Here is a 26,844-nt window from a genome sequence, read left to right on the forward strand (position 1 = left end):
CTGTATGTCCTGACAAAAAAGATCTCCAAGATGAAAAAAGCTAACTTCAGAAAATATGGAGCATCTGATCCAGGTTTTGGACACAGTTATGTTCTTGTTAACTTCAGAAGGTCTTAATTCTTCTTCTTACACCTACCAAGAGCAGTCAGGACCACAGGGCAATCGGGAGAGATGACATCCTGATGGTGTGGACACTTGCTTCATTTAACATACTGTGCAGAAAACTCTCTATCCATCTGAATACTAATCCAATTGGATTTTAGCCTATAACTAATGTGACCATGTAATTTACCATTGAAACTTGAACCCTTGAGAAAGAAAAGGCAAAATTAATACTTGTACTGGGACAACAGGTAAAAACCAAACTCCAACAGACACATTGGGATTCTTGGTTACTTTACCTATAACCTAAAAAAGACATAGTTTATCTTAAGTTTGCCCCTCCAAATCCACCTTTCACTTCCATCCTGCTCTTTCCCAGGTGACTGCCCTGGTCTGTAGCACATCATTATTCCTTACCCTTGATTTCAGGCAACCTTTGGCCAATGACAAGCCCCAGCAGGAGGATGGTTAAGAGAATGAGATTAGGGTTTTGGTTTTTTGTTCTTTTTGCTCCTGCCTCTGGGGTCACATCAGGCTGGCAGTATCTTGCCACCATGACACCATCAGTATCCATTTCCTAGACTACCATAACAAGTTACCACAAACTAAGCAGCCTACAAAAGAAATCTACAGTCCCACAGTTTGGCATGCCAGAAGTCCAAAGTCAAGGTGAAGGCAGTGTTGAGTCCTTCTGGAGGATCTGAGGGAGAATCTGTCACATGTCTCTCCCTCAGCTTCTGATGACTGCTGGCAGCCCTTGGCATTCCTTAGCTTGTAGATACATCATTCCAAGCTCTGCTTCCATCTTTACATTGTCTTCTCCTCTGTGTGTTTCTGTGTCTCAAATATTCCTCAGACTTTCTCTTATAAGGTTACCTGTCATTGGATTTATACCCTGCCCTAAAACCAAGATGATTTCATCTCAAGATTGTTACCTTAATTATATCCACAAAGATGCTTTTGTCAAATAAGGTCACATTCACAGGGTCCTGAGGGTTAGGACTTGGAAGTATCTTTTTAGGAGTGACCATTCAACCCACCACACAGTCCTAGCATATGCCAGAACTTCTCCTACTTAGGTACTTTGGTGCCTAGAGGTAATAACAGCTCCTACTGTTACTCAGCTCTCTCTTGGGATCTCCTTGCACCCTGCACACATATATATAAGAAGCACCTTTTATTAAACCTTTCTTGAACTATCCCAGTGTGTGTGGCCATCTATTTCCTAGTGGGACCCTATCTGAAACATCAGTGAAGTAAGTGTACAGGAGGCCAGAATCCTTAAATACAATTCTCCTTCCAGATATCTGGAACAGTGACAAGAGAAAAACTACAACCAAATTTCACAAAAGTGAACATATAATGAAGGAGACTAATTTCCAAACATGTGGGTAATAATTAAGGGGGTCTTCCAACTTCAATCAAGACAACCAAAGGATTTAATTAATGTATTCAAAAATCCTAAATAGCCACAGGAAACAAAATCGATGTACAGAAATCAGTTGCATTTATACACACCAATAATGAAGCAGCAGAAAGAGAAATCAAGAAATAGACCCCATTTACAATTGTGCCAAGAACCATAAAATACCTAGTAATAAACCTAACCAAATATGTGAAAGAACTGTATGCTAAAAACTATAGAAAACTTATGAAGGAAATTGAAGAAGACACAGAAAAATGGTAAAACATTCCATGCTTATTGACTGGAAGAACAAATATTGTTAAAATGTTGATACTACCCAAAGCAATCTACACATTCAATACAATCCCAATCAAAATTGTACCAGCATCCTTCTCAAAGTTAGAACAAACAATCCTAAAATTTGTATGGAACCACAAAAGATCTCAAATAGCCAAAGTTATGTTGAAAAAGAAAACCGAAGCAGAAGGCATCACAATCCTGGACTTTAGCCTCTACTACAAAGCTGTAATCAAGACAGTATGGTACTGGTACAAGAACAGACACGCAGACCAATGGAATAGCATAGAGAACCCAGAATTGGACCCATAAATTCATGGCCAACTAATCTTTAACAAAGCAGGAAAGAGTATCCAATGGAAAAAAGACAATCTATTTAGCAAATTGTGCCGGGAGAATTGGACAGCAACATGTAGAAGAATGAAACTAGACTACTTTCTTACACCATACACAAAAATAAACTCAAAATGGATGAAAGACCTAAATGTGAGACAGGAAACCATCAAAACCCTAAAAGAGAAAGCAGGCAATAACCTCTTTGACCTCAGACACAGCAATTTCTTGCTTGATGTATCTCCGAAAGCAAAGGAAATAAAAGCAAAAATGAACTATTGGGACCTCATCAAGATAAAAAGCTTCTGCACTGCAAAGGAAACAATCAACAAAACTAAAAGGTACCAACAGAATGGGCTAAGATATGTGCAAATGACATATCAGATAAAGGGTTAGTATCCAAAATCTATAAAGAACTTATCAAACTCAACACATGAAAAATAAATAATCCAGTGAAGAAATGGGCAGAAGACATGAATAGACATTTTTCCATAGAAGACATCCAGGTGGCCAACAGACACTTGAAAAGATACTCAACATCACTCCTCATCAGGGAAATACAAATCAAAACCACAATGAGATATCACCTCACACCAGTCAGAGTGGCTAAAATTAACAACTCAGAAAACAACAGATGTTGGCAAGGATGTGGAGAAAGGGGACCCTCTTGCACTGCTGGTGGGAATGCAAACTGGTGCAGCTGCTCTGGAAAACAGTGTGGAGGTTCCTCAAAAAATTAAAAATAAAACTACCCTGCAACCCAGCAATAGTGCTACTAGGAATTTATCCAAAGGATACAGGAGTGCTGATTCATAGGGGCACATGTATCCCAATGTTTATAGCAGCACTTTCAACAATAGCCAAATTATGGAAAGAGCCAAAATTCCATCAACTGATGAATGGATAAAGAAAATGTGGTTTATATACACAATGGAATACTACTTGGCAATGAGAAAGAATGAAATCCTGCCATTTGCAACAATGTAGATGGAACTGGATGGTATTATGCTGTTATATAAGTCAGAGAAAGACAGATACCATATGTTTTTCCTCGTATGTGGAACTTGAGAAACTTAATGGAGGACCATGAGGGAAGGAAAGGGGTAAAAATAGTTTCAAACAGAGAGGGAGGTAAACCATAAGAGACTCTTGAATGCAGAGAACAGACTGAGAGTTGATGGGGGAGGGGGGCGAAAGAGGGAGTAAATGGGTGATGGGATTTGAGGAGGGCATTTGTTAGGGTGAGCACTGGATGTTGTATGTAAGTGATGAATCACTAAATTCTATTCCTGAAATCATTATTACACCATATGTTAACTAACTTGGATTTAAATTAAAAAAATAAATTAAAACAAACAAGCAAACACACAAAAAACATGTGTGGCCCCATTAGCGGAAGACTGTAACCAAAATGAAGCAGGGATCCTAATGAGAACGAGAAGCTTCAGGACCATGAAGTTCCTTTGCTCTATGTCTATAATTAATTACAAGGCAGCCTTTGTGAATTTAGTTTCCTGAGCCCTAGAAACACTGGCTTGAACAGGGCAAATGAGAATAATTCTAGACTTTAAGATACTGAAAGCAGAGAAGGGAGTTGGTTGGGAGAAATCAACTTAACCCCTCAGGTAATTTGTCGCATTAATGTTGATGGACAAGTGTTGAATTTACATGAGCTTCCAGGGTCCTCTTGGAGGCCTGGCAGACAATGTACACTAACTGATTTAGAACAGATAAATCTAAATCTTGTAGGCTTAACACAAAAGAAGGTTATTTCTCCCATACTCATAAGTCTTCTACCTGGTCTTTCAGATGTGACTCCTTTCATCTTGTGACTTTGTCCTTCTCTAGTGCCTCACAGTCCTCTGTATTCAGCCAGCAGATATGGAAAAAGAAAAGGTGAGGAATAGGAGGAAGTTTCTATAGGTCCTGTCTTGAAATGGTGTACATCACTTCCCCACACATCTCACTGGCCCAAACTCAGTCACTGAGTGGCTGGGAAGTGTGGTCCCAGCAATACTCTACATTGTGGGAAGGGAGCAAGAGTCAGTGTTCAGATAGCTGTATCTCTCACAGGGAAATCTGAGATTTACCATGAGGTTCCCAAATTGCAGAATTAAGATTTCTGAACAAGAGGGAGCAAAGGTTAACTCCTAATTGGGGTATGCATATTCTGGTTTAGAAGAGAAATAATCTATGGAACAAAACAGACTCAAGGTCCTTGAGTTCTATCCTTGGCCATGGGTATGCGTTAATAGCATAGTCATAAAGGAATAAACAGGTATAACAGAGGTAAGTTGAGTACATACTTCTACCTTGCCAAAAGTTTCCAGAAGAAAAATAAATTTGCAGCTGTTGAAATGTGATCGTCAAAAAATACCTGAAATCAATTACATAAACTGTGAAACCTGAGTCATAATTATGCAATGAGGTATAAAGCTCACATTTTAGAAAATTTCAAAGAGGAAAATCATAGGCTGGTGTGCCAAGAGAAATAAAGTATATATATCCTTTCAAACAAAGAAATTAGAATGTTGTTTTCCATCTTCTGTGAGCCTTGTTTTGAAAAGTCAATGACATTGGGGCGCCTGGGTGGCGCAGTCGGTTAAGCATCCGACTTCAGCCAGGTCACGATCTCGCAGTCCGTGAGTTCGAGCCCCGCGTCGGGCTCTGGGCTGATGGCTCAGAGCCTGGAGCCTGTTTCCGATTCTGTGTCTCCCTCTCTCTCTGCCCCTCCCCCATTCATGCTCTGTCTCTCTCTGTCCCAAAAATAAATAAACGTTGAAAAAAAAAAATTAAAAAAAAAAAGAAAAGTCAATGACAAACCCCAAGGTTTGGTAACCCTTACTAGAAATAAGATGAAAGTTAGGCCCATGAACAATGGGCTATCTCTGACCTTATGCCTATTTTCATGGACCCACTTCCTGTGTTGTTCTGCTTGAGTTCCCAGCCTCCGTCTTTCTTCCTTCCTGTGGTGTATTCTGCCTTGCAGCAAGGTGAGTTGCAATCATTTTTTGTTGTTGTTTATGATGATGTTCCTCATAAACAAAAGGAGGTAAATTAAAAGATGCTTTTGGAAAGCATCATAGTAAAACCCCATGGCTATCAAGAAGTTTATACTATAGTTCTCTAGATGCCATTTTTGACCAGACTTCTATCTCCTCCATAATCTGTTCTTTTCACTAAAACTTTAAAATTCACTCAACATGTCACTCCGTACTGTCTAAATCTGCACAATCCAATATGGCAGCCACTAACCACATATAGGTATTGAGTGCTTGTAATATGGCTTGTCTGAACTGAGATGCACTATGAGTATAAAATATAGACTGGAGTTTGAAGACTTAGCATGAAATGAGGAATCTAACATACTTCATTTTTAATTTTTATATTAATTACTTGCTGAAATAACATTTTAGATACATTGGGTAAAAATACTACTTCATTAAATTTCACCATTTTGTTTTTAATGTGCAAAATTCAAAATTTAAAATTACATGTCATATTTGATTTCTATGAAAGAGAGGTAGTCTAAATAGTTCTCTAATGTCTGTATTGTGTGTGTGTAGAGATGTGTGCCTTCAACTAAATCATAAGCTCTTTGAGGGAAGAACTATGTTATATACTTTTTTATATGCCCTATTATATTCAGTAGAATCCATAGTAGTAGAAAATTCCTCAGGAATTTGAAGACTTTCTTGCTCATTCTAGCATTTTATGCCAAACAGTCGGCAATGGCTGTGCCTGGGGACCCACTAGAATGTGGGGAAGGGGGTAAGGTAGGTCTGTGGTCAAGCAAAATTTCCCTAATGAGACAGCTGTCCAGGTACTCATTGTCCACAGACTCTGGAGCTGTCTGCCAGTTCTGCTAATCATTCACCACCTTTGGCTTCCTTCTCGGCTAGTTGTGGGCAGGGTCTGGTTTGGGACAGGTGATTCCTATCTTCAAAGTCTGAGATCAGGATGTCCATGTTTTAATGAACAAAATGTAGTGCTGGTGCCTGGCCAAGGTTGGGGGGGAGGGGGGCGCTGAGCATTCCAGATGGGACCTTAACGGGGGCTACTTGTCCTCATATGTGCCACTTTCAACCTCGCATTGCTGATGGGTCAGTGCTGTTAATCTCCCTTCTCCTCTGACCACTGGCACCTGGCTCACGGCTGCCAGAAACAACTGGGAAGATGAGTGTGGGAGCTGGCCTGAACTCTGCTGCCCCTACTTCATTTGGAACACAGCCTTGAAGTATGAGAAGCAACATTAAAAGTGACTGAATGCAGTTCCCTGGGGCCTGTGGACCATGCACACCCCAGGCAGTCCTCCTATTACTTAGGGGAGTGATGAACCCTGTGTTTCTCCCCAGAGCAAATCCAAAAACCAAAGAGAATCCCTGGGGTCCCCTCCTCCCTTACTCACCTCAGATGTGTCATGCACCTTTTCCCTTTGAATCTCCTTCCTCTGAGCATTGAGCTCTACCATTCTCTCCAAGCATCTTGTTAATTCACCAAAAGAGAGAAAGAAACAGGAGATAAACAGGCTTACTCTGTGTGACAACAGGCATGCTCTTTTATTTCCACATCAGTAGAAAACTCAGTTCAAAATTCAATTTTTTTTTCACATAAGAGGTATGACATACAGCAAATGAAGAGAGAACTGGAATTAGAACCCAGATTTATGACTTCCAGTCGATGCATTTTCCACTTCCTTAGGCTTCCTTCTTAAAACTGCATTTCTAAACCTCATTGGTGGCAATGGTCACTTCCAGATTATAAGATTAAAGAACATTTTTAAGGTTGTTCCTTTGCTTATATATTTACCTGATTTTTCTGACATGACTATACATGAATTGAAAAATATGCCTAAAAATAAATTTTAAAATAAGCAAATCCCTTAATAAAACAGAATTAAGCTTCATTTTTCCAACTTGCCTTTACACTCAAATCTTAGTCCTGCCAAATCTCTCAATAGTAAGAAGCAATCTGAATTATTGCCATCGTCAAGAGCAGAGAGAGAGATTTAATTTTTCTGGAATTAAGTGCACTTGAGAAAGAGTAGGTATTTGGATGGGGGTGAGGGCTCAGAGGCAGTGCTATGACCTGGGTGTAAATTCACCTCCTCTCTTCTAGAGGTGCTGTAGGCATACAGGTGCTGCCTCTCTTCCCCACAACTATGCTTGTACTCTGAGGATTGATGGCAGAAGACTGTGATGTCAGCATGGTTCATGCTGAGTGATGGACTTCCTCTCCCCACTTAGCACAATTGCCACACTCCGAAAAATTCCTATTTCAATACCTCCTGCAATAAACCCAACTCCATGTGTGGACCTAGGGCATGCCTCACATTCCCTGTACCTTTCTCTCCACCATCCTCTCTGCCTTATACTCAGCTCCCTGTTACCCAGTTCCTATACTCTGTCTTGTGAGGTGCATTAGACACTAGTGGAGTAACAGATAAATGAAGCTGATGGGCTAATTTGCACTGAAATACAAACGACCAACACCAATTCACTGGAGTCACGCACTCATCAGTATCTGCATCTGAAGAATTACACCTTAATCCCTTGTATCAGTTAAGAATGAATCAAGGGAGCAAAGGGTATGAAATATGGTTTTCTTATGGATATTAGACCTTATACATTTGTAAAAGAAGTCTACAGAAGGCTGTGGCCTTTCTGCTATGTGATGAGGCCTAAGGTCATTTCAGGTCAATATGGCAGCAGTCAGGAAAAGTATATTGCATGAAGTTAGGGAATATCAAGGACAAACGAAAACAGATGAGAACAAAATTGAGCCCATGTGTGCCTCTCACCACCCCATACTTCAACGGCAAGTGACCTGCAGAAGAAGCTGGTGCCCTTGACAGGAAGACAAGCTGAGGGAGCTATAGACCTGGCTGCTGCCCATGCCAAGGAGATGGGCATCAGTAACAGAACACATGAGCTACATGGCAGTGGCGCCTGGCACTCTATGCCTTCAGAGCGTGTTTAGGTTGCAGCTTCACTTCCACCTTCTCATGTAAACCTCTCCTGTAGCCAACCCATCCTGAAAATGTCTATAAACAAGGAAATTCCAGAAAATATGGCTTAAGCATAGTTAGGATGACGCACTACAAAACCACCACAATCCCTGAAAATCAATACCAAAAGATAGCTTTTCAGATCCATTTATCGGCCAGTTGAGATGTTGAAGTAGGGGTGTGGGCATGAATGGAGATCTGAAGAGGAGGTGGTGGCGAAGGAAGCTTTCTTGGTGATCTTTAGAATGTGTCTATAAGAGAAGAGAAAACCCAAGCAGACACTAGGTGTATATTATATTGTCACATATCCAAATGTTTATTATAAATACATGTGTCCAGAAAGGAAATCTTACAGTTGGACCGAAGTTACGTCTGAGAACTGAAGAATACTGTAGGGTTTGTGAGTGTCCAGGCTTCCTCAGGATACCAGAGCAACAACCCCTACCCCCATCCCATGCTCCTCTCCTTGTTTGAGTGCTGGGCAACACAAGGGGAGGGAAGCCATGGGAGAAAGGGACAGGTGTGAACAGAAGTACATCAAGGGCCATAGAGAGGAGTCTCTAAAATTACATTCACAAGTATTCTTCTTTGGCATAAGTCAGCTCTCAATGTTCCAGAATGGAATGGAACAATGAGGTTTTACTCCACCAAATATGTAGGCTTGTTTCAAGAAACATTTCCTCTGTGTGGGAGCAGTGGGTGGGGTGGGATGATAAAAGTTGGTGGAAGGCAATTCTTTCCAAAGCCCAGACCTTGAAGTAGCCCCAGAAGTTGTGGACTTGCCCAAAATTTGCTCTTCTCTCCTTCATTAGACAGATCTGTAGCTCAATGGGAACCTTTATTGGTCATGTGTACCCAGGGCTGTTTCTAATCTCATATGGACTGTGTCAGGCAATAGTAGTCTCCAAAGCTATGATATTCAAAGACTCTCTCCTGGATCCTTCATGCCATCCTAGGAATAAGACAAGATGGGCCCGGCTATGGAAAATATCTTATGGAGGTTTGCTGAAGATGTTGGCTGGCTCCATTTTGATAGCTTATGAGATCAGCTGCATTAAAGGAGGGTTGATACTAATGAACAGAGAACTTCCACCAAGATTTATGTACCCCAAAGAGTGGCAGCACCTCACGATGTTCATCCTCTTCACCCTCAATGGCTGTGTAGATGTCATGAGCAAGAACTTGCTACCTCAGAGGTGTGTGGTCCTAGAGAAAGGTACCCTGGTCCTGACCTTCTATGTGCTCCTGCTGCTGTTGATGTCACACGTCCAGGACTCAACCAGGATAGAGCTTCAGATTCATTATCTGCTCATCGTGGTGGTGTTCCTGTTGATGCTGGTGTTGACCATAGAGCTCTGGACTCCTGACACATTTCACCTCTTGCTGATTGAGACTTTTCTGTTTCTGACGATGGGCTCCTGGCTGATACAGGGGGGCTTTATTCTGTACAGACCAGTCACTGGCTACCCATGGCAGGATGATGACATCAGTGACATCATGTTTATCACCACCTTCTTCTGTTGGCATGTGATGATCAATGCTTTGTGTCTGCTGGGAATCTATGGAATCTCTTCCTTTTGGCATCATTGTTACCATCCCAGCTTGAAGCTGATGGAATCCAAAGAAGCTCCACATCACAAGGGCACTACAGGACCCCTCTACAAATTGCTGCGGGAAGTGGAACAGTCAGAGAAAGATGACCAGGCTCCTCTCCTTTCAAAGAGCTCTCCCTGAGACAGGGCCTAGAATGCCTGGCACATTGTCCACTCATCTTTTCCCTTGTATGTTCTCTCAGACATGTGCAATGTACCCTTTTCGGTCCCCAGTGAAGGTAATGGCCATGAAGGAGAGCAGTTGGTCTCCATCTGCTGGTACATCTCCTGCCCTTGATCTTCTAGTTGCTGAGGAGATGAGGAGAGAGGAACCTGAGAAAGAGATGCTGATGGGATTGGTGGGGTGGTAGAGAGAGCACCAGGGGAGTAGGAAAGTGTAAAAGCCATGGGGGGCAGAGGATGCGATAGAAGGGAGGCCTTCAAAGGGAGGAGAGCAGAGTCTAGCAGTCATGCCGTCACCAGCTACTTCTCTAGGCACAAGTGATTGCCTTTTACCTGAAAGTATAATGATTTGTCGCAATTCAAAACTGGAATCATTCAAGTCTTATCCTGATAAAAGTGAGTACTTCAGTTTGCTCACTAAAGTTGCACTGACATGTGGAAGTAATATAAACAATTTATAATTAATTTATACGTGTTGAAATTATTATTTTTATACCCCCTCCCATTTTTAAGGACATGCTTTCATTTCAAATCCAAATTCATAAAGTGAGACTTTATTAATGCTTTAACATAGCAATATTTCAAATGTGCAGACTTCAAATATAGAATTCAAATGCTCAGTGCTTTTCCAACTTCATATTTTACTACTCCTATTCCAACCAAAGCTTACCTATTTCACTATCACCACCTTTGCGCATGTAGTTTCCTAGATTGTATCCTTGGGTCATATACTTGGGTTTTGGGGGAGGTTTTTCCTCACCACCTAAAGCATAGACTCCCAAAGGGTAAGGACTTTGCTGTATCCAAGTTACATAATTTCCTATGTATGTGGCAAAAATGTAGTGTAGGTAATGCTTAATAAAGGCTTGTTTGCTTCCAGAATCTCTGCCTACCCCTGTTGCTTCTAAATGTGTTTCAGGTCAGCCTCAAGGTTCTGTGAACCTTGGGGAAACACCAACAGTACTAAAACCTGAATCATCTCCTTAGTCACGACCCCACTCTCTTCCTCATTCTTGGGGAAATAAAATCCACTAACCTATTTCTGAATTGTTTACTCTGTTAGTGCTTTCTAATCCATAAGGAACTTCCAGAAAACTGAGACTCAGCAGGTTGATTTACCCATCTTATAGCTGGTACAAGACAGGAATTTGAGTGCAGGTATGTTTGACTCTAGCCAGTGACTGTGTCCTCTGGGCCACAGTGACTTTGCTAATGGCAATGGTGAAGGAAATGATCCTCAAATTGAAATTGTTTTATTTTTTAGTTTTTTTTTAATGTTTATTTATTTTTGAAAGAGAGAGAGACAGAGTGTGAGCAGGGGAGGGGCAGAGAGAGAGGGAGACACAGAATCTAAAGCAGGCTCCAGGCTCTGAGCTGTCAGCACAGAGCCCGACGTGGGGCTCGAACTCACGAGCAGTGAGATCATGACCTGAGCTGAAGCCGGGCATTTAATCAACTGAGCCACCCAGGCGCCCCAAATTGACATTGTTTTAAAAAATAAGAAAGAAAAAAAGGGAGGAAGGGAGGGAGGGAGGGAGGAAGGAAAAATGGCCACCCAGAAGGCCCAGCTAGAACAAAGTGGTGCGTGTACATACTCTAGACGCCCCCTACAGTGCGTGTCTCTGTCAGACTTTCTGTCCACCACCCAATACCCCCACCCCAGCCTCCCCTTTGAGTGAGAGTCTGGCCAACTCTCAACTTCTGGCTGAGTCTTAAATTTCTGGGCTCAGATCTGAGTGAGGGCTGAGGATAAGATTTGTTTGTAACCACGTTTTCTGATCCTCGCCATTTTCCCCTTAACTCTTGGGCACTACACCCTTTTCCGTTACCCTTCTTGGGGGACTTTCTCTTTATCTCTTCCACACACTGGTGGGAGATGATGAAAAAGCACAAAACACTGTTAAGCTGCTCTTTTCTAGTCATTTGAAGCCTAATTTTATAATAAACAAATGTCTGGTAATCTGGAGTTGATACTCCCAACATAGTATCTCTTAAATATCCACTGTAGGTAATAAACGTGCATGTTATTAATTTACTGTATTTGAGATATAACACAGAGGCTATCCCCTTGAAGGCCAGTCAGGAAAAAAATTCCCACCCACTCTTAAGCTTGGGGAAGATGTTTGTAATTCTCAAAAATTACACCAGAGGGCGCTACCATCACACCGCCCCAGCCAAGCCTCTGGCTCTCCAACCTGGTAAACAAGTCTTCTCAGAACTGATTTAAAAGAAGGGGGGGGGGGGGGGGGCGGGGGGGAGGAGGTCAGGAAAAACAGAACTAAGTCTAAGTATTGCCCAAGCATCCAGAGAACATATCTTAGGGTTGTTTGTTTCCCATTAAAATTTGGCATATGAACGTGAAGTAAACAGGGATTCCAATCAACTAATGGGTTAGAGGTGAGGGAGGCAGGACTGTGGATCCAGTTGAGGATATCTCTGGGAAAGGTACCAACTAAAGGACACACTCTGGCCCAAGCAATTTTTTTTTTTTTTTTACCACAATGCTAAATTTCCTAGGCTTTTAAAATTAAGCTTCACAACTGTTTAAATCAATCCAGAGAACAGAGAGAGATCCATACATATATTGGGAATAAGGAACAAGATTTATCTATGAAAATTTCAGATTCACAAAATAATACAACTGGGACAGATTATTAAATATGAAAAATCATCTCCAAAGATTCCTTTAAAGAGAACCTGACATAAAGCATTTTTTTTCCCCTGGTCATCTAGTTACTCACGAAGAATATATTGAATGTCCACCATATATACGGAAGGCACTGGGTGAGCCACAATGTAGGATTCAGAGGTAAACTGGTCGGTCCCCTCACTGAGTCCTTTCCTTAATGGGGACAAGAGGGATGGCAGCGTTGCGGTGGTGGTGGCCCCAGAATGCACCAGCCGAGACCTGAGGACACTGGAGGAGAAACACAAAAGGCTCTCAAGGGAGTCACACCTGTGAAATGCATTAGGCTGCCCTAAGGTGACCTCAGCAAGTGACTACATGTGATAGCAGCCTCCCTCAGCCTCCTCATCTTGTAGCATGATGTGTAGACTAGTTCTAGAATTGCACAGCTTCAGTTTTCTCAGCAAGGCTTATTTTCCATGTTGTTAGCTATGATGAACTTCATTCTTCCCAGCTCCCCAGTTTCCTGTTTGACTCAAGATTTAGGATAAGGCTCAAACACACCCAAACTTCAGCCAGAACACGCAATTTGGGAAATGGGGGTGTTCCCTATATTCCAATGATTTTGAGGGGCCTTCAACAAAACGCCTATTAGGCTAAAAAACAAACAGCTGAGACCTGAACTTCTAGTTTCCTATCCGGAGCTTAAGAATATCAAACAATCAGAAAGGACATAAAGAACAATTCCTCTATGTTCAGTGTTTGGTACTGAATTGAGGTAAAACCTAGTCCTTCCTTCTTTCATTATATAGGTGAAACTGGAAAGCTTGGCCAACTGTAGCTTCTCCCCAAAATTTGGTTTAAGAGTAATGACATCAACTTCCAAGGCTGTTTCTTTTGTTCTTGTTTTATTTTGGTTTTAAGATTATATTATAGTCTATTCTTTTGGAAAGAACTGGTGTTGGTTTATTTAAAAAATAATGATAATAAAGGAATTTATAATTTGGGGTTGGGTTTCCAGGGTGTTCCTCAAGCCTGGGTCTTGGCTATGTTTCTTTAGCCTGAGCTAAGAGTTTTGTTGAATGTCTATTAGGGAAAACTAATGTCTATATAGGGAAAACTCCATTTCCCAAACTGCCTGTTATGGCTGAAGGTTTGATTATGTTTGAGCCCTACACCAAATCTTGTCTGTAATGAGTGCAAAACAACCATACAGGCCCTGGGAAAGCACTTCCAGATCACTAGATGGAGAATTTTACAACTTGCAGAGTGAAAACGGGTCCTTTGGAAGAGAGAGAAAGAAATTGAGAGAACTCACAGGTAAAGCCCACCCAAGACAAAGCCTTTACTGAAGGTTAGAGAACAACACTGAAGAAATGCTTTCAGTCCCCTGCCTGTTCTGCAGATTTGGAAGGAACAATTTTTACCTGTAATACTGCTCTCCCACTCCACTTACCTGGTGGATGCAACTACCCTACACTAAGAGAGAAAAACCAGACTTCAAAGCACAGGTAATAGAACCCGCAGTTGGCTTTGATACTGGGTGTACCAAGAGATGCAGTAGTTCACGGGTTCAAGCATTCTAATGCCCTTTTATGGAGAGGGTGGGAAATGGGGGCGAGTGGCAATTTAGAAAAGAAGGGGGGAGAACAAAGGGCAGCAGACAGAACAAAGTCAAACTTCAGTTTGGAACAGACAGTCCTACTTTTAACTTCTTTAAAAGTACAGTCTGGGTTTCTGGGGGTGAACCAGTTAACTTCATCTGCTTTTTCTTCCCTCGTACTCTTTTAAGCTTCCCTGATCAGTCCTTGGACTCCTTTGAGCCCTAATTGGGTTGGTTTAAGTAACGATGGGGCTGACCAAGGACAAGGCCTCTTGTTCCCTCCTGAAAGACTCAGTGGTCATGTATTACGTTTCTAACCTTCACAAAGTATGCCTCTGGTCACATGAATGGATCAAAGCAAATCCATTTCCATTCTTGGAAAAGCAGCTCAAAGCACATGTTCCCTTGATGATGCCGCTGTCATTTCTGTGTGATCAACAAACATCATTTATTGAACACTCACTCGGGACACCATTGGGGGATAGAAAGATGAATGCATTGCTCAAGGAGGTGAAGATACCTAGCAAATGAAGCAGGTACTCACATAGCAAAACGTAATACCATAAGTTTTAAAAACTGCATTCTCTTCCTACTATATGCATCTCAGATGCTGGTGGTGATGAGCCTAGAGGCTCTGGTTTATGCTTAGGCAGTTTGGCATCTGAAAATTAACATCTTTTAAAATAAAAACATCACCTTTCTTCTCCCCCTCCTCAACCATTTAACCTTGAGACTGAGTTAGAAAGTTGTACTTAACGGGGAATAAAAATAATCCAATCTCTTTGAATTACCTTGATCTATAATAATTACAATCACTGTTTTTTAAGTTACTCTATGCATATAGTGTATATGCTATCAGAATTAATCCTTACAAGGTGGCTGATCTCCCTATTTTGTAGGCAAGAAAACTGTGATTTCATGCGGCTAAGAAAGCTAACACAAAGTGGGTAAGAAGTAAAGCCCAGATTTGAACCTGTGTTTGTATGACCTGAAGCCCAGCCTTGAACCACCATACCTAACGCTTCAACACACACTGAAACTTAAGATGTCACATTTGCAAGACACCTTACCCAGTGCAGAATGTCACCTGTCTGAAATATAACAAAATCCCGTTGGAGATGAAAGCTGCATCTGTCATTTAAAAGCATTACAGTGTCAGACACACTCTGGGATGGAAGGATGTTGACCAAAGAAGCCAAGTTATGTGTGTTTGTGTGTGTGTGTGTGTGGTCACAGGCAACATTTCTTTTCCATATTTGTGGTACAAAATATAACCGCAAGAACAAACTTCTTCCCTTCCTCTTCCAAAGGCACTGAAGCCTAACTTCTCAGTCTTTACACAGAAAAATCTCAAAGTCTCAAATATTTGGGCTCCTGAAAAGATGCTATAAAAGTGAGACACCATCAGGTGGTGAATTTCAGGCAATAAAAATAAAGAAGTCAAGTAAGGAGCACAGGTAGCAATGAAAATATCATATGTGTGTTGTGTTGAAACAAGCATCCGTTTCAATATTGTATTCACATACCTATTTTCTCAACCATCACAGAAAGGCTGAGAGAAGGAAGAGGTCCCGACTCATTTTCCAGATTAAAAAGAAGGCACAAGGGACAACTGCATAGTTCAGTCTGTTAAGCCATCAACACTTGACTTCAGCTCAGGTCATGATCTCAGGGTTTGTGAGTTCCAGCCCCCACATGGGGCTCTGCTGAGAGTGCAGAGCCTGCTTGGGATTCTCTCCCTCTCTCACTGTTCCTCCCCCGCTTATGCTCTAAATAAATAAATAAATAAATAAATAAGTAAAGTAAAAAAAAAAAAAAGGCACAAGAACTTACTTGAAAAACAAAAACAAAGCATTATATAAAAAATTCTAAAATGTTGACATACCCTGGGCTTCAAAGGAGGCTCCAGAAGACCTCCCTTTTCTTTCAGCCGCCCTCCCTCAGGGAAACAGCTTGCGCACAGAATTTCAAATCAGGTGGGCAGCTCTAAAGGTGCTCTCTTGAATCGCTTTATTTGCAGATGAGGAAACCTGGGCCCAGAGAGTCGCTGAGAGACTGGTCTCAGGAGTGGCAGGCGGAATCTGACAGGTCTCCTGACCATTGCTAGGCCCGCCAGGATCCTCTCTAGGGAATGGCAGGCTCAGCACGTTGATTACAGACGTGAGACCGCCGACTGCCATTGGCGTCCCAGTCCCACCGCGAGGGCGGGCCGCCCCCTCGGACGCCGCGCCTCGGGGGTTCTCTAACAACAAAAGGCAAAATTACGTTCCTGGGGGCGGGGGGGGGGGGGGGGGGGTCGGAAGGTCCCCAGGGAGCCGTGGGGTCTGCGGCACGACCTCGAAAAACACAGGCCTCTCGCACAAAACTATCCAACCTGAAGGCGGCAAGGGGGGAGGCCGGGAGATCCACTGGGCTCCTCGCTCGGGCCCGGGGGTGGGGGCTGCGGGGACCGCCCGCGGAGGAGAGCGGCAGCCGGGCCAGGCGGGGTCCTTCCTGGCAGGAACTCGCCCGTCCGCGCGCCGCGGGCCAACCCTTCCTCTGCTCCCCTCCCCCCGCGCACCCCCTCCCCCCACGGCCCTTTCCCTTTCTTTCTTTCCCGGTCCTCGCGCCCCCACCCCGGCGGCGCCCGCTCGGCCGCTCGCCCAATGGCAGCGGGGCCCGGGCGTGCATCAGCCGATCCGCCCCGGCTCCCGGCCGCTGGGAGCCAATCAGGGCGCCGGGGGCGGTCCGGGCCGCCGATAAAGGGAGCGGGGCTGCTGGCAGCCTGGCAGAGCCGAGAATGGGAGAAGAGCGCGCCGTCTAGGCTGCACACCGGGCCTCCTCTTCTCGCCGCACCTCGCTCTCGTGGCCCGCCCGCCCGCCCTGACGCCTGCTCGCAGCCCAGGTAAGCGCGCCGCCGGCCCGGGGACTCGAAGTGGTGCGCGCCGTCCTCCGAGCCCCCCGAATCGCCCGACACCCCCCCCCCTCCCTCCCCGCCTTCGTCCTCCGGCCCTGGGGCTCGGAGCAGCCCCTTCCTCCTCCAGCCCTTAAGGTGCGCCTCTACCCCTGCGCCCTCCGCGTGCTTTCGCCGCCCGCGGCTCCCGGCGGCTCTGGGCTGGCGTTTGTGGGGCGCGCAGGTCGCCTGGCTGGGAGGAGGGCGGGGAGTTGTTTTGATCTTTCTTTCGCTGCTTGCGGCCCAAAGCGCCGCCCCTGGAGGTCGCTAGGCGAGGCGTACGGTGGAGCCACTGCCCGGGCCCGGCGCTCCGTGTTGTGTGCGCCGTGGATGGAGTGGCCGGGTGGCCTCGCGGGAACCTGGCTCTCTGCTCCGCGGTGGCGGGTCTCGGGGGACCGTCGTGGTCTTGAGGATCTTTAGACGCCTACCTTGAGGCGAGTGGCGGTGAGCGTCGCTAGTCCCGAGGGCCCTGCACTGTGACTGAACAATGGGGAGTCCGGGCCGCGGCGTGGCCGGTGGAGAGGCCTGGCCGGGCAGAGGTAGGGGCGGTGCGCTGTCCCTCCCCCGACTCCCCCACACCCCGCCAGCCTCGGCCCTCGGAGGGATATGGCCCCCGGGACTAGGTCCTGAGATCCGGTCGGGGGCCCGAGGGGCGGGGCGCCGACTTCTGGGACATTAAAGTCGGAAAGGGCTGCTCTCAAAGTGGATTATCCCAACTGCCCCGGGGGCGGGAAGCGGGGATCCCCCCCCACCCGCAAATCCGCGAAGACCTCAAACAACGAAGATGAAGACGACCTGGAGTCGCGGTCCTCGGAGTCCCCCTCCAACTGCTTTGGCTTCGTCAGCTACTCCATGAACTCCGGAGAGAAATCACGAGTCAAGATTAGGACCGTGACCCAACAGCCTTCGTATTTCTGCTCGTCCCGGTGCGATACCGATCGCTCCCCGACCGCTTCTCCGTCTCCCTCACCCAGAAAGCTCCAGTGCATGGACCAGCGAGAGCTGGTGAACCAGGAGAGGCGAGAACGCCACTCCAAAAGGAGAAGGGCCAAGGAGGGCAACCCCAACGATCCGATTGACCTTCTGTGGCTGGGGTGAGTGAAGAGACAGGGAGGAGGACCCCGGAACCGGCGACAGCTGCAGAAACCACTAGAAAGTGCAGAATCCCATTTTTACCCCCCAAGCGTGTAAACTCAGCACCAAGGCAGCACCAGTCTATGACAGTAGACTAGAATGTTGGCATCTAAATCGTCTCATGGAAAAGAGCGGGAAATCTGGAACTGAGGCTTAAAGGGAGAAAGTGTGACTTGATGTTGGGGGTGTAACAGGTTGGGGAGGAAGGCCAGAGACTGGGTTGTAGTCTTTAGTGGGAGCTGAAGGGATCAAGTATTGTTTCTTCTGGCATTCAAAGGCTGGAGTGGGGGTGGGAAAGGGGTGGGGGAGGTATGTGACCTACGTGGACCTCTGGAGGAGGTATGCAAAGCTTCTCCAATACAGGAGACCAGACAAGAGGAGGTTCTGCTCTTCCCCAAGGGAAGGGGTGAGGCTCTTGGAGAGGCAGTTCTGTTTTCAGCTGGGCAAACATGGACGGTTGCCCATAGAAACTTAGCCACTGTACTTCAGAAAGTTGCCCAAGTCGTTGGAGAACAATATGTTCCCTTTCCAGCCACTGTGGGCCACTAAGATGGGAGGGAGGGGTACAACATTTCCTCCTGTGTTGGCTTTCTCTTCTTTCAGAGGTTTTGTGGCAGTGGCTTGCAGATTTAGCAGGCCTCAGCTTTTAAGAACCCGGTTCTTTTTGTTACCCAAGTGGGAATTTCCTCATTACTTGAAAAGTTCCCTGGTGGAATCTGAGAAGGTCGTTGGCAAACTTAAACCTACCTTCCTAAATGAGAAGACCTATGGAAATGATGGCAGTGTGCATCTTAGAATCCCAACACATCAGCTCTTTTGATGTTTTGGGGATTGGGGGATTGCAATAACTGTGCTGCTTTTCGGAAGTCCCCCAGCCTTTTAAATCTTCCAGCTAGCCCTCCGCCCCTTGTTTCTTCCTACCATATCAATGTGTGGGGTGCCTTGTGGAAAAGTGGAGGAATTTCCAAAAAGGGTTTTTTTGAGATGCTGGCTAGGATGCAAAGAAAAGGCAAGACTGCCCAAGACACCTTGCGTGGTTTTGTTTTTTGGGTTACCTCCCACCCAGTGTCTTAGTATAAAAAATAAAGGACTTCCCTCTACCTTAGCTACCCTGAAGAAATTAAGCTTAGTCCTCACAAATGTAGATTCTAGCTTGAGGAAGCCTGTAAGGAGATTTTTGTCTACTATCAAAACTTAAATCCCGCTGAAAGCGGAATGAATAAAATGTACCTTTAAGAGTGTTCCTTCCAAAGGGAGGAGGCAACCTTCCTACCTTCTAATCACTTTGTGATTTGATTGTCCCTATTGAGTCCTTCCTGCCAAGGATCTTAATTTTGGTTTTGTTGGTTTTTCTCTGCAGAACAGCTTCCACCATGGCCACCTCTGCGAGTTCCCACTTGAACAAAGGCATCAAGCAGGTGTACATGTCCCTGCCTCAGGGCGAGAAAGTCCAAGCTATGTACATTTGGGTTGATGGTACTGGAGAAGGCCTGCGCTGCAAGACCCGGACCTTGGACAGTGAACCCAAGTGTATAGAAGGTGAGAGACTGAGCAGACTGGGAACCAGGTGGGGCGGGGGTGGGAACAGACTGAAACCAAGCCTCCAGATTTGGCTACTTTATTATTCTGTTTGTGAAGCTTTTCTAAGGCAGGGTTTTTCAGACTTCATTCAGTCGACTTTAAGCTCCTACTCCTGCCTCAAAGCATAGCAACAATGGACTCCTTTATTGAAATAGAAGCTCACATGTAAGCCAGTATATTGAAGAAAAAAGATTAAAAGTCTAGTTGGGGCACCAGGGGGGCTGGAGACTTTGCTGTCTTGGGCATCCCTACTTAGTTGGCTCTAAGGCGTCCCCAAGAACCTGATTTGAAAACCACCGCACTAACCTGATTATGCCATCTGCTTTACGAACTCTTTGAATACTGTTTTGTATTCCTTATCAGTGAGGTTCTAGATGCAAAGCAAACTCTGTAAAGTGGTTCTAAATAGGACTAGCCATTCATTTGTTTTTAGTTGATGCCACTTTTGGAAATTCCTAAATCACCTGATTGCCTAAATCACCTGATTGTTTATCACACTCTGAGCTATTTATTAAATAAGAGTTGTGTCCTTCATTTTTCAGTATAGAGCAAGCCATAGCCCTCTTTCTAGAAAAGGACCGGAGAAAAAATACCACCTCTTGCCTACTTTTAGAATGGTTTACTCTTTTGATAATATTCACACAGGAATGAATGCATGACCATAAAATAAAGTATATATTGTGTGTCTGCTACATGGCAGGTATTAGACAAGCACTGGGGGTACAAGGTGAGAGGCTGGTCTCTGTGCCTTCAGAGAACTTGTAGTCAACTTGAGAGATGAAGAAACCAGCCTTTAAAACGTAGTGGGGAGGGGCACCTGGGTGGTTCAGTTGGTTTAGTGTCTGACTTCGCGGTACCTGAGTTCAGGCCCCATGTCAGGCTCTGTGCTGACTGCACAGAGCCTGGAGCCTGCTTCAGATTGTGTCTCCCCCTTTCTTTCTACCCCTCCCCCACTTGCACTCTATCTCTCTCGTAAAAATAAAACATAAGAATTTTTTTTAAAAACCTAGTGGGGAGGGGTGCCTGGATGGCTCAGTCGGTTGAGCGGCCACCTTCGGCTCAGGTCATGATCTTGGAATGTGAGTTCGAGCCCCGCGTCGGGCTCTGTGCTGGCAGCTCAGCCTGGAGCCTGCTTCGGATTCTGTGTCTCCCTCTCTCTCTACCCCTCTCCCGCTCATGCGCGCGCGCTCTCTCTCTGTCTCTCTCTCTCTCTGTCAAAAATAAAAATAAACATTAAAAAAAAAAACCTAGTGGGGAAATGATAATGGGAGCATTCTTGAGTAAGTTATCCTGTTGTCCATTTCCTCATCTGTAAAATAAGGACATACCGAGCTAGAACAGTCCATAGACTCAGTGGGGAGAAGATTTAAAGAAGCAATACAGTGGCCTGGTGGGTGAATCAGAACCTTGTTTCTCCTATTCCAGTTTTTTAAATGATAACTAAAATGTCACAATAGTTCAATGTTTATTTTTGAGAGGTGGGCAGAGAGGAAGACAGAATCTCACACAAGCTCTGCGCTGTCAGTGCAGAGCCCCACTCAGGGCTCCAACCCATGAACCATGAGGTCATGACCTGAGCTGAAACCAAGAGTCGGACGCTTAACCAACTGCACCACCCAGACGCCCCCAAAATATTTCAATTCGTCTCCTTATTGTCCAGTAGACTACTTAGTCAAGATAAGTCATTCTTAGGTTGTTTTTGTAACTGTTGTTTTTCTTGAGGAAGTGATGCAGTGGTGTTAACTTAGAATTCACACGGGAAGGACATTAAAGTTCTGTGCAGTTGTCTATGAATAGAGTTTGCATATTAATGCATCACTGAGTTCCTGGGGAAAAGAGTAGCTTTAGAGATAGAAAGGTCAATGAGGGGCTGTACTCTTATCCAAAAAGCCATGCATTTGTAACTTAATTGTCCCTTCTCTTTTTACCCCAGAGTTGCCTGAGTGGAATTTTGATGGCTCTAGTACTTTTCAGTCTGAAGGCTCCAACAGTGACATGTATCTTGTCCCTGCTGCCATGTTTCGGGACCCTTTCCGCAAGGACCCCAACAAGCTGGTGTTCTGTGAAGTCTTCAAGTACAACCGAAAGCCTGCAGGTATGTATAGTATAGGTATGGATGTTCATCCCCAGTCCATGAGTGTTGTAAAGGGGAAGGACAGGGTATTCCAGAATTGGTACTGGGAACACTAGATAATCTCAGAACTGTTCCAGGAGTCTGGGCAATTGGACATACATCTCCACCCCGAACTTCCTCATTCAAAGAGGGTATGTGGCCCATCCTCCCACGGTCTCCCTATTTGTTTTATAGAACAACAGTGAATTCCTTTAAATCTGTTTTCCAGTAGAATTCCCCCATAACACAGCCCTCCTGCCGACCTGTAGATTTGAAAAACCTGGATTCTGAAGTCAGAATGTGGGGTTTGAATTCTGGATCTGTCACTTACTGGCTGTGAGCCTTATCAAGATATTTATCCTCCTACTTTCCCTGATTTTAAAGTGGGGGAAAAAATCCATCTCCTGCCTAGGTTCACTGGTAACATACATGTGCCTCAAGGGTCACTGTAACTGGTTTTTGCCTGATGTGGCCATTGATCTGATTCTCAGCCATTCATCTTTTTAAACTCAGCTGAAGTCCCACCACTGTTAGGTCTCCCGCTGTGCTTGCAGCAAGCAGGTTCTAGTAGTGCCTGGACCTTAACTTCCTTTGTTGTGAGAGGCAGTGTACCATGTTGTGGTAAAGGGCATGAGCTCTGAAGCCCAAGTAACCATAGCTTTCCCAGCTCTGCTACTTGCCCTGATGTCTCAGAGCTGAGCTGCATTTTCTCTTTCATAAAAGTTGGAGGCTTCTCATACCCACCCCAGGGTGGCTAGGAAGATGTGGTTGTGGGCTTTCCATAAGGTAGAGGTCTTGAAATGGTTCTTGGGATATATATAGTAAAGCTGATAAGTCTATATTTACTTACCTCCTTTAATGTTTATTTATTTATTTTGGGAGAGAGTGAATGCATGAGAGAGTGGGGGATAAGGGGAGAGAGAATCTCAAGCAGGCTTCATGCCCATTGTGGAGCCCAATGCAGAGCTCTATCTTGCAAACCATGAGATCATGACCTGAGCCAAAAATCAAGAATTGGACACTTAACCTACTGAGCCACCCAGGCGCCCATATGTTTACTTGTTTTAAAGTTCTTTTCTAGCTTAGAAATTGTTTCCAGGTGAGCTCATCTCATTTTAATATTTTATTTTTGTGCTAGCCAACTTCGCCCTTAACTTTCTCACCTAGAATGTGAGGCCCCTAACAGACAAATGATTCTCTCAATGAAAATTGTAAGTTTGGCTCTAAATGCTTGAGAAACTAGGAATAAGTCTGACAACTAAAAAGAGCTGTCTTGTGAATAGAGAGTTTGAAGTGCCTGACATGTGGTACTTGGGAGGCAGCCAGCATGCAGATAAGGTGCAAATTTGCTCTGTTCTGCATCTACTGTCATGTGATTGTTTGTGACCCAGCAGTATCCCTACAGATGTATGATTTACTGCTTCTCCCATTTTCCCCACTTGGGTTGATGGGACACAAAAAAAGGTTTACTCTTCATCAGTTCAGCTTATAGTTTACACTTGAGCTTTATGGAATCTGAAGACCTTTTTCCCATTACCACCAGGATTCAGCGTGTTTGTCCATATGTCTCTAATGGCACATTGACTCTTTCTTTCTAGAGACCAATTTAAGGCATACCTGTAAACGGATAATGGACATGGTGAGCAATCAGCACCCCTGGTTTGGAATGGAGCAGGAATATACTCTGATGGGCACAGATGGGCACCCTTTTGGTTGGCCTTCCAATGGCTTCCCTGGGCCCCAAGGTAAGTCCCCTTGGTGAGAGATGAACCTCCTGTTCCCTAGTTGCTTAATTGCCAGGGAAATTCCCTCTCCCCAGAACTGGGAGTGACTCTTACGGATCAGAAAAGCTGTGGGAGTATCCATCCCTGAGGCTGGCTGAAATAATACTGTAAAGAGACCTCCTATTACCCAAATCCAGACATGGATATTTCAACATTAACATGGAGAGAAACCCTTTGGCTCCACTGAGGTTATGGCCAAGAGGAGCCCCCTGCATGCCACAACCCACCCCCAGGTGAAGGCAGGCATAGTGATGCAGAGAGCAAGTGTTGAGAGCTTTCTGATTTCTGACTTGTGGAAAGCGATTTCTTGGTTTTCTTGTCTCTTGACATTTCATCTTAATGCCTCTCCAGGTCCATACTACTGTGGTGTGGGAGCAGACAAAGCCTATGGCAGGGACATCGTGGAGGCTCACTACCGGGCCTGCTTATACGCTGGCATCAAGATTGCCGGGACAAATGCTGAGGTCATGCCTGCCCAGGTAAGTGGCTCATTTGTCTATAGGACCTGTGGACAAGTGGGGAGTTTGCTGGTGCCCCTTATTAACCAGAATCTTACGTGGGTTGGAATAGAGGTGAGAAAAGAGGCTTTGGAGCTTCTGAATTGGGGGAAGCAGTTGGCTTTCTTTTAAAAGCCAGCCTTGGGGCGCCTGGGTGGCGCAGTCGGTTAAGCGTCCGACTTCAGCCAGGTCACGATCTCGCGGTCTGTGAGTTTGAGCCCCGCGTCAGGCTCTGGGCTGATGGCTCAGAGCCTGGATCCTGTTTCCAATTCTGTGTCTCCCTCTCTCTCTGCCCCTCCCCCGTTCATGCTCTGTCTCTCTCTGTCCCAAAAATAAATGTTGAAAAAAAAAAATTTAAAAAAAAAATTAAAAAAAAAAATAAAAGCCAGCCTTGTTCTTTCTAGTGGGAATTCCAGATAGGACCCTGTGAAGGAATCGACATGGGAGATCATCTCTGGGTGGCCCGTTTCATCTTGCATCGTGTATGTGAAGACTTTGGAGTGATAGCAACCTTCGATCCTAAGCCCATTCCTGGGAATTGGAATGGTGCCGGCTGCCACACCAACTTCAGCACCAAGGCCATGCGAGAGGAGAATGGTCTGAAGTGAGTGCCTTCTGAGAGAGCCATCTTGTTTTCTTTGCCACAGGGTTTGAGGTATTGGGTCCAAGTAAGCCAGACTTGTTGGTTTATGTCTTAGCTTTTTAGCACTTGGCTTCAAAAATTGTCTTCCAGTCCTATTGTTTTGCTCCTATTTGAAGAGGACCCCAAAATATCCTAGGAATAGAATTCAAAGATTGTGATTGGGAAAAGAGGACTTAAATTAGTGTGTTTGAAAATCTTCAATATAAAATAGAAACAATACAAGCATGTGAATGAATATAGTGCTTAGGGGTGGGGTAAAGTCTTTGATTAGGGTCTTTTCGGTTCAATAAGTACCATCAACTGAGTGTCCACCACCATTCTGAGGCACTGGGTGGGACACACAGGTAACACGTCAAGAGTTGCTAGCCTCGTGGAACATTTGATTTGTGGAGATCACAGATTTTGGTGAATTGGAAACAGTCTTTGATAGAGGAGTCCCTCTGTTGTTAGATCCATACTTCTTCCCTTGCCCTTGAAGGGCAGATTTCCTGGTGCCAGGTTGGACTCCCATCTTGTCTGTTTCCTTCAGGTACATTGAGGAGTCCATCGAGAAACTGAGCAAGCGGCACCAGTACCACATCCGAGCCTACGATCCCAAAGGGGGCCTGGATAATGCCCGGCGCCTAACCGGATTCCACGAAACCTCCAACATCAACGACTTTTCTGCTGGTGTGGCCAACCGAGGTGCTAGCATCCGCATTCCCCGGACTGTCGGCCAGGAGAAGAAGGGTTACTTTGAAGACCGTCGCCCCTCTGCCAACTGTGACCCCTTTTCGGTGACAGAAGCCCTCATCCGCACGTGTCTTCTCAACGAAACTGGCGATGAACCCTTCCAGTACAAAAACTAAGTGGACTAGACTTGCAGCCATCAAACCCCTCCTAGTTCTCCATCTTGCCTCCGTGTTTGCCCCTCTCTTGACTGTCCTAATAGCTATAACTCAAAGGGCAGAATATCAAGGTCTTTTTTTATTCCTCATGCCCAGTTAACATCTCTTGCTTTCTTTGACCAGCATAAGAGGGGTCAAGTTCTTAATCTTTTTACATCCCCCCCCCTTTTTTTTCCCTGTCACTGAAACTGTCTAGTACATTAGTGGGGAGGGGGTGGGGAGACATAACCACTGTTTCCATTTAATCAGGTGTGTTTGTCCAATAGGCGTAGCTATCCGGACAGAGCATAGTATTTGTGAAGGGAGGGGGAGGGCTTTTTCTTCGAGGTAGCTGAGTGCTGGGGTGGGGGGAGGGTTACTTACTCTGGGGTTAGGTTAGGATTTCCTCTCTTGGTGGGAAGTTCCACTTTGTTACAAAGTTATAACCAGCTTTCTATTAAAAGTGAGATTTAGGAGAGAACCAGGCAGGAAAATGCCCCTCTCCTCCTGGTACAGCACTTCCCTTACCTGGGGCTATATGCCCTCACCTGAAGACAAGCTCAGCAGAAGGATGGATTGACCTACCTTAGAAGAAAAAGTTCTTACTGCTTGGTGTCCTCCGTTTATAACACAAAGCAGAATAGTATTTTTATATTTAAATGTAAAAACAAAAAAAATTATATATATGGGTGTGCAGATATGTGTGTTTTTTTTTGTTTTGTTTTGTTTTCCTAAAGTAGGAAAAACATTCTGGTCACTGGGGTCCAAAATTTGAGGTGAATAGTCTGGTTAGAAATAAGGATCTCCTTTTGAGTGGGGGTGAGGGAGGCATGCTTGAATAAGTTGGCTATCTAGGGCTGTCTGTTGTTCCCTCACCGCCACTGCAGGGCTTCTGTGCCCTGGCCACTCTTGGGAGCGGGTGGACACCGCTTAGGTAACCGAAGGAAGCACCTTGTGGAAGGAGCAATCACCTGAGCCCCGTGGCTTCAATTTAAAAGACACACATACACACAGAAGTTTAGAAATAAGAGTTGGCTGGTCAACTTGAGCATGTTCCTGACGGGTTATTGGGATTACTTTTTGGTGGGACTAGCATGTCACTAAAGCAGGCCTTTTGATAATATTAAACATTTTTTAAAAGCAAAA

General features: G+C 44.9%; 3 protein-coding genes across 10 annotated transcripts in view; 2 read left to right on the forward strand and 1 right to left on the reverse strand.

Moving 5' to 3' along the window:
• Positions 1-16,909, reverse strand: part of RGSL1 (regulator of G protein signaling like 1) — a 158,876-nt gene extending 141,967 nt beyond the window's left edge. Inside the window, exons 1-5 of one of the 4 annotated variants that reach the window (XM_047840166.1) lie at positions 16,034-16,909; positions 14,467-14,574; positions 12,661-12,836; positions 6,546-10,252; positions 5,031-5,172 (exon numbers count right to left, since the gene is read on the reverse strand). The gene's annotated coding sequence lies outside the window, so the exon portion shown is untranslated. Of the gene's footprint in view, positions 1-5,030; positions 5,173-6,545; positions 11,202-12,660; positions 12,837-14,466; positions 14,575-16,033 lie in introns of those variants that run through there. The other 3 variants (XM_047840167.1, XM_047840169.1, XM_047840168.1) reach the window with 3 other exon arrangements.
• On the forward strand, positions 1-26,844 carry GLUL (glutamate-ammonia ligase). Of its 5 annotated transcripts, none has more exons than XM_047840174.1 (8): positions 1-6; positions 16,922-17,032; positions 19,575-19,753; positions 21,729-21,890; positions 23,507-23,653; positions 24,044-24,171; positions 24,594-24,793; positions 25,362-26,844. In XM_047840174.1, the coding sequence occupies exons 3-8, from the start codon at positions 19,588-19,590 to the stop codon at positions 25,678-25,680; spliced, it is 1,122 nt and encodes a 373-aa protein (XP_047696130.1). In that variant the 5' UTR covers positions 1-6; positions 16,922-17,032; positions 19,575-19,587; the 3' UTR covers positions 25,681-26,844. The 5 variants fall into 5 exon arrangements, with proteins under 5 accessions (XP_047696130.1, XP_047696131.1, XP_047696129.1 ...); XM_047840173.1 differs by lacking the exon at positions 1-6 and adding an exon at positions 18,055-18,174 and having other exon boundaries at positions 17,014-17,032; XM_047840175.1 differs by lacking the exon at positions 1-6 and having other exon boundaries at positions 16,927-17,032; positions 19,580-19,753.
• On the forward strand, positions 8,973-9,878 carry LOC125155190 (transmembrane epididymal protein 1-like). Its single transcript, XM_047840178.1, has one exon. It carries the CDS (start codon positions 8,973-8,975, stop codon positions 9,876-9,878), a length of 906 nt encoding a protein of 301 aa, XP_047696134.1.

This window comes from Prionailurus viverrinus, chromosome F1, assembly GCF_022837055.1.
Source record: "Prionailurus viverrinus isolate Anna chromosome F1, UM_Priviv_1.0, whole genome shotgun sequence".
In the NCBI taxonomy this organism is placed as follows: domain Eukaryota; kingdom Metazoa; phylum Chordata; class Mammalia; order Carnivora; family Felidae; genus Prionailurus; species Prionailurus viverrinus.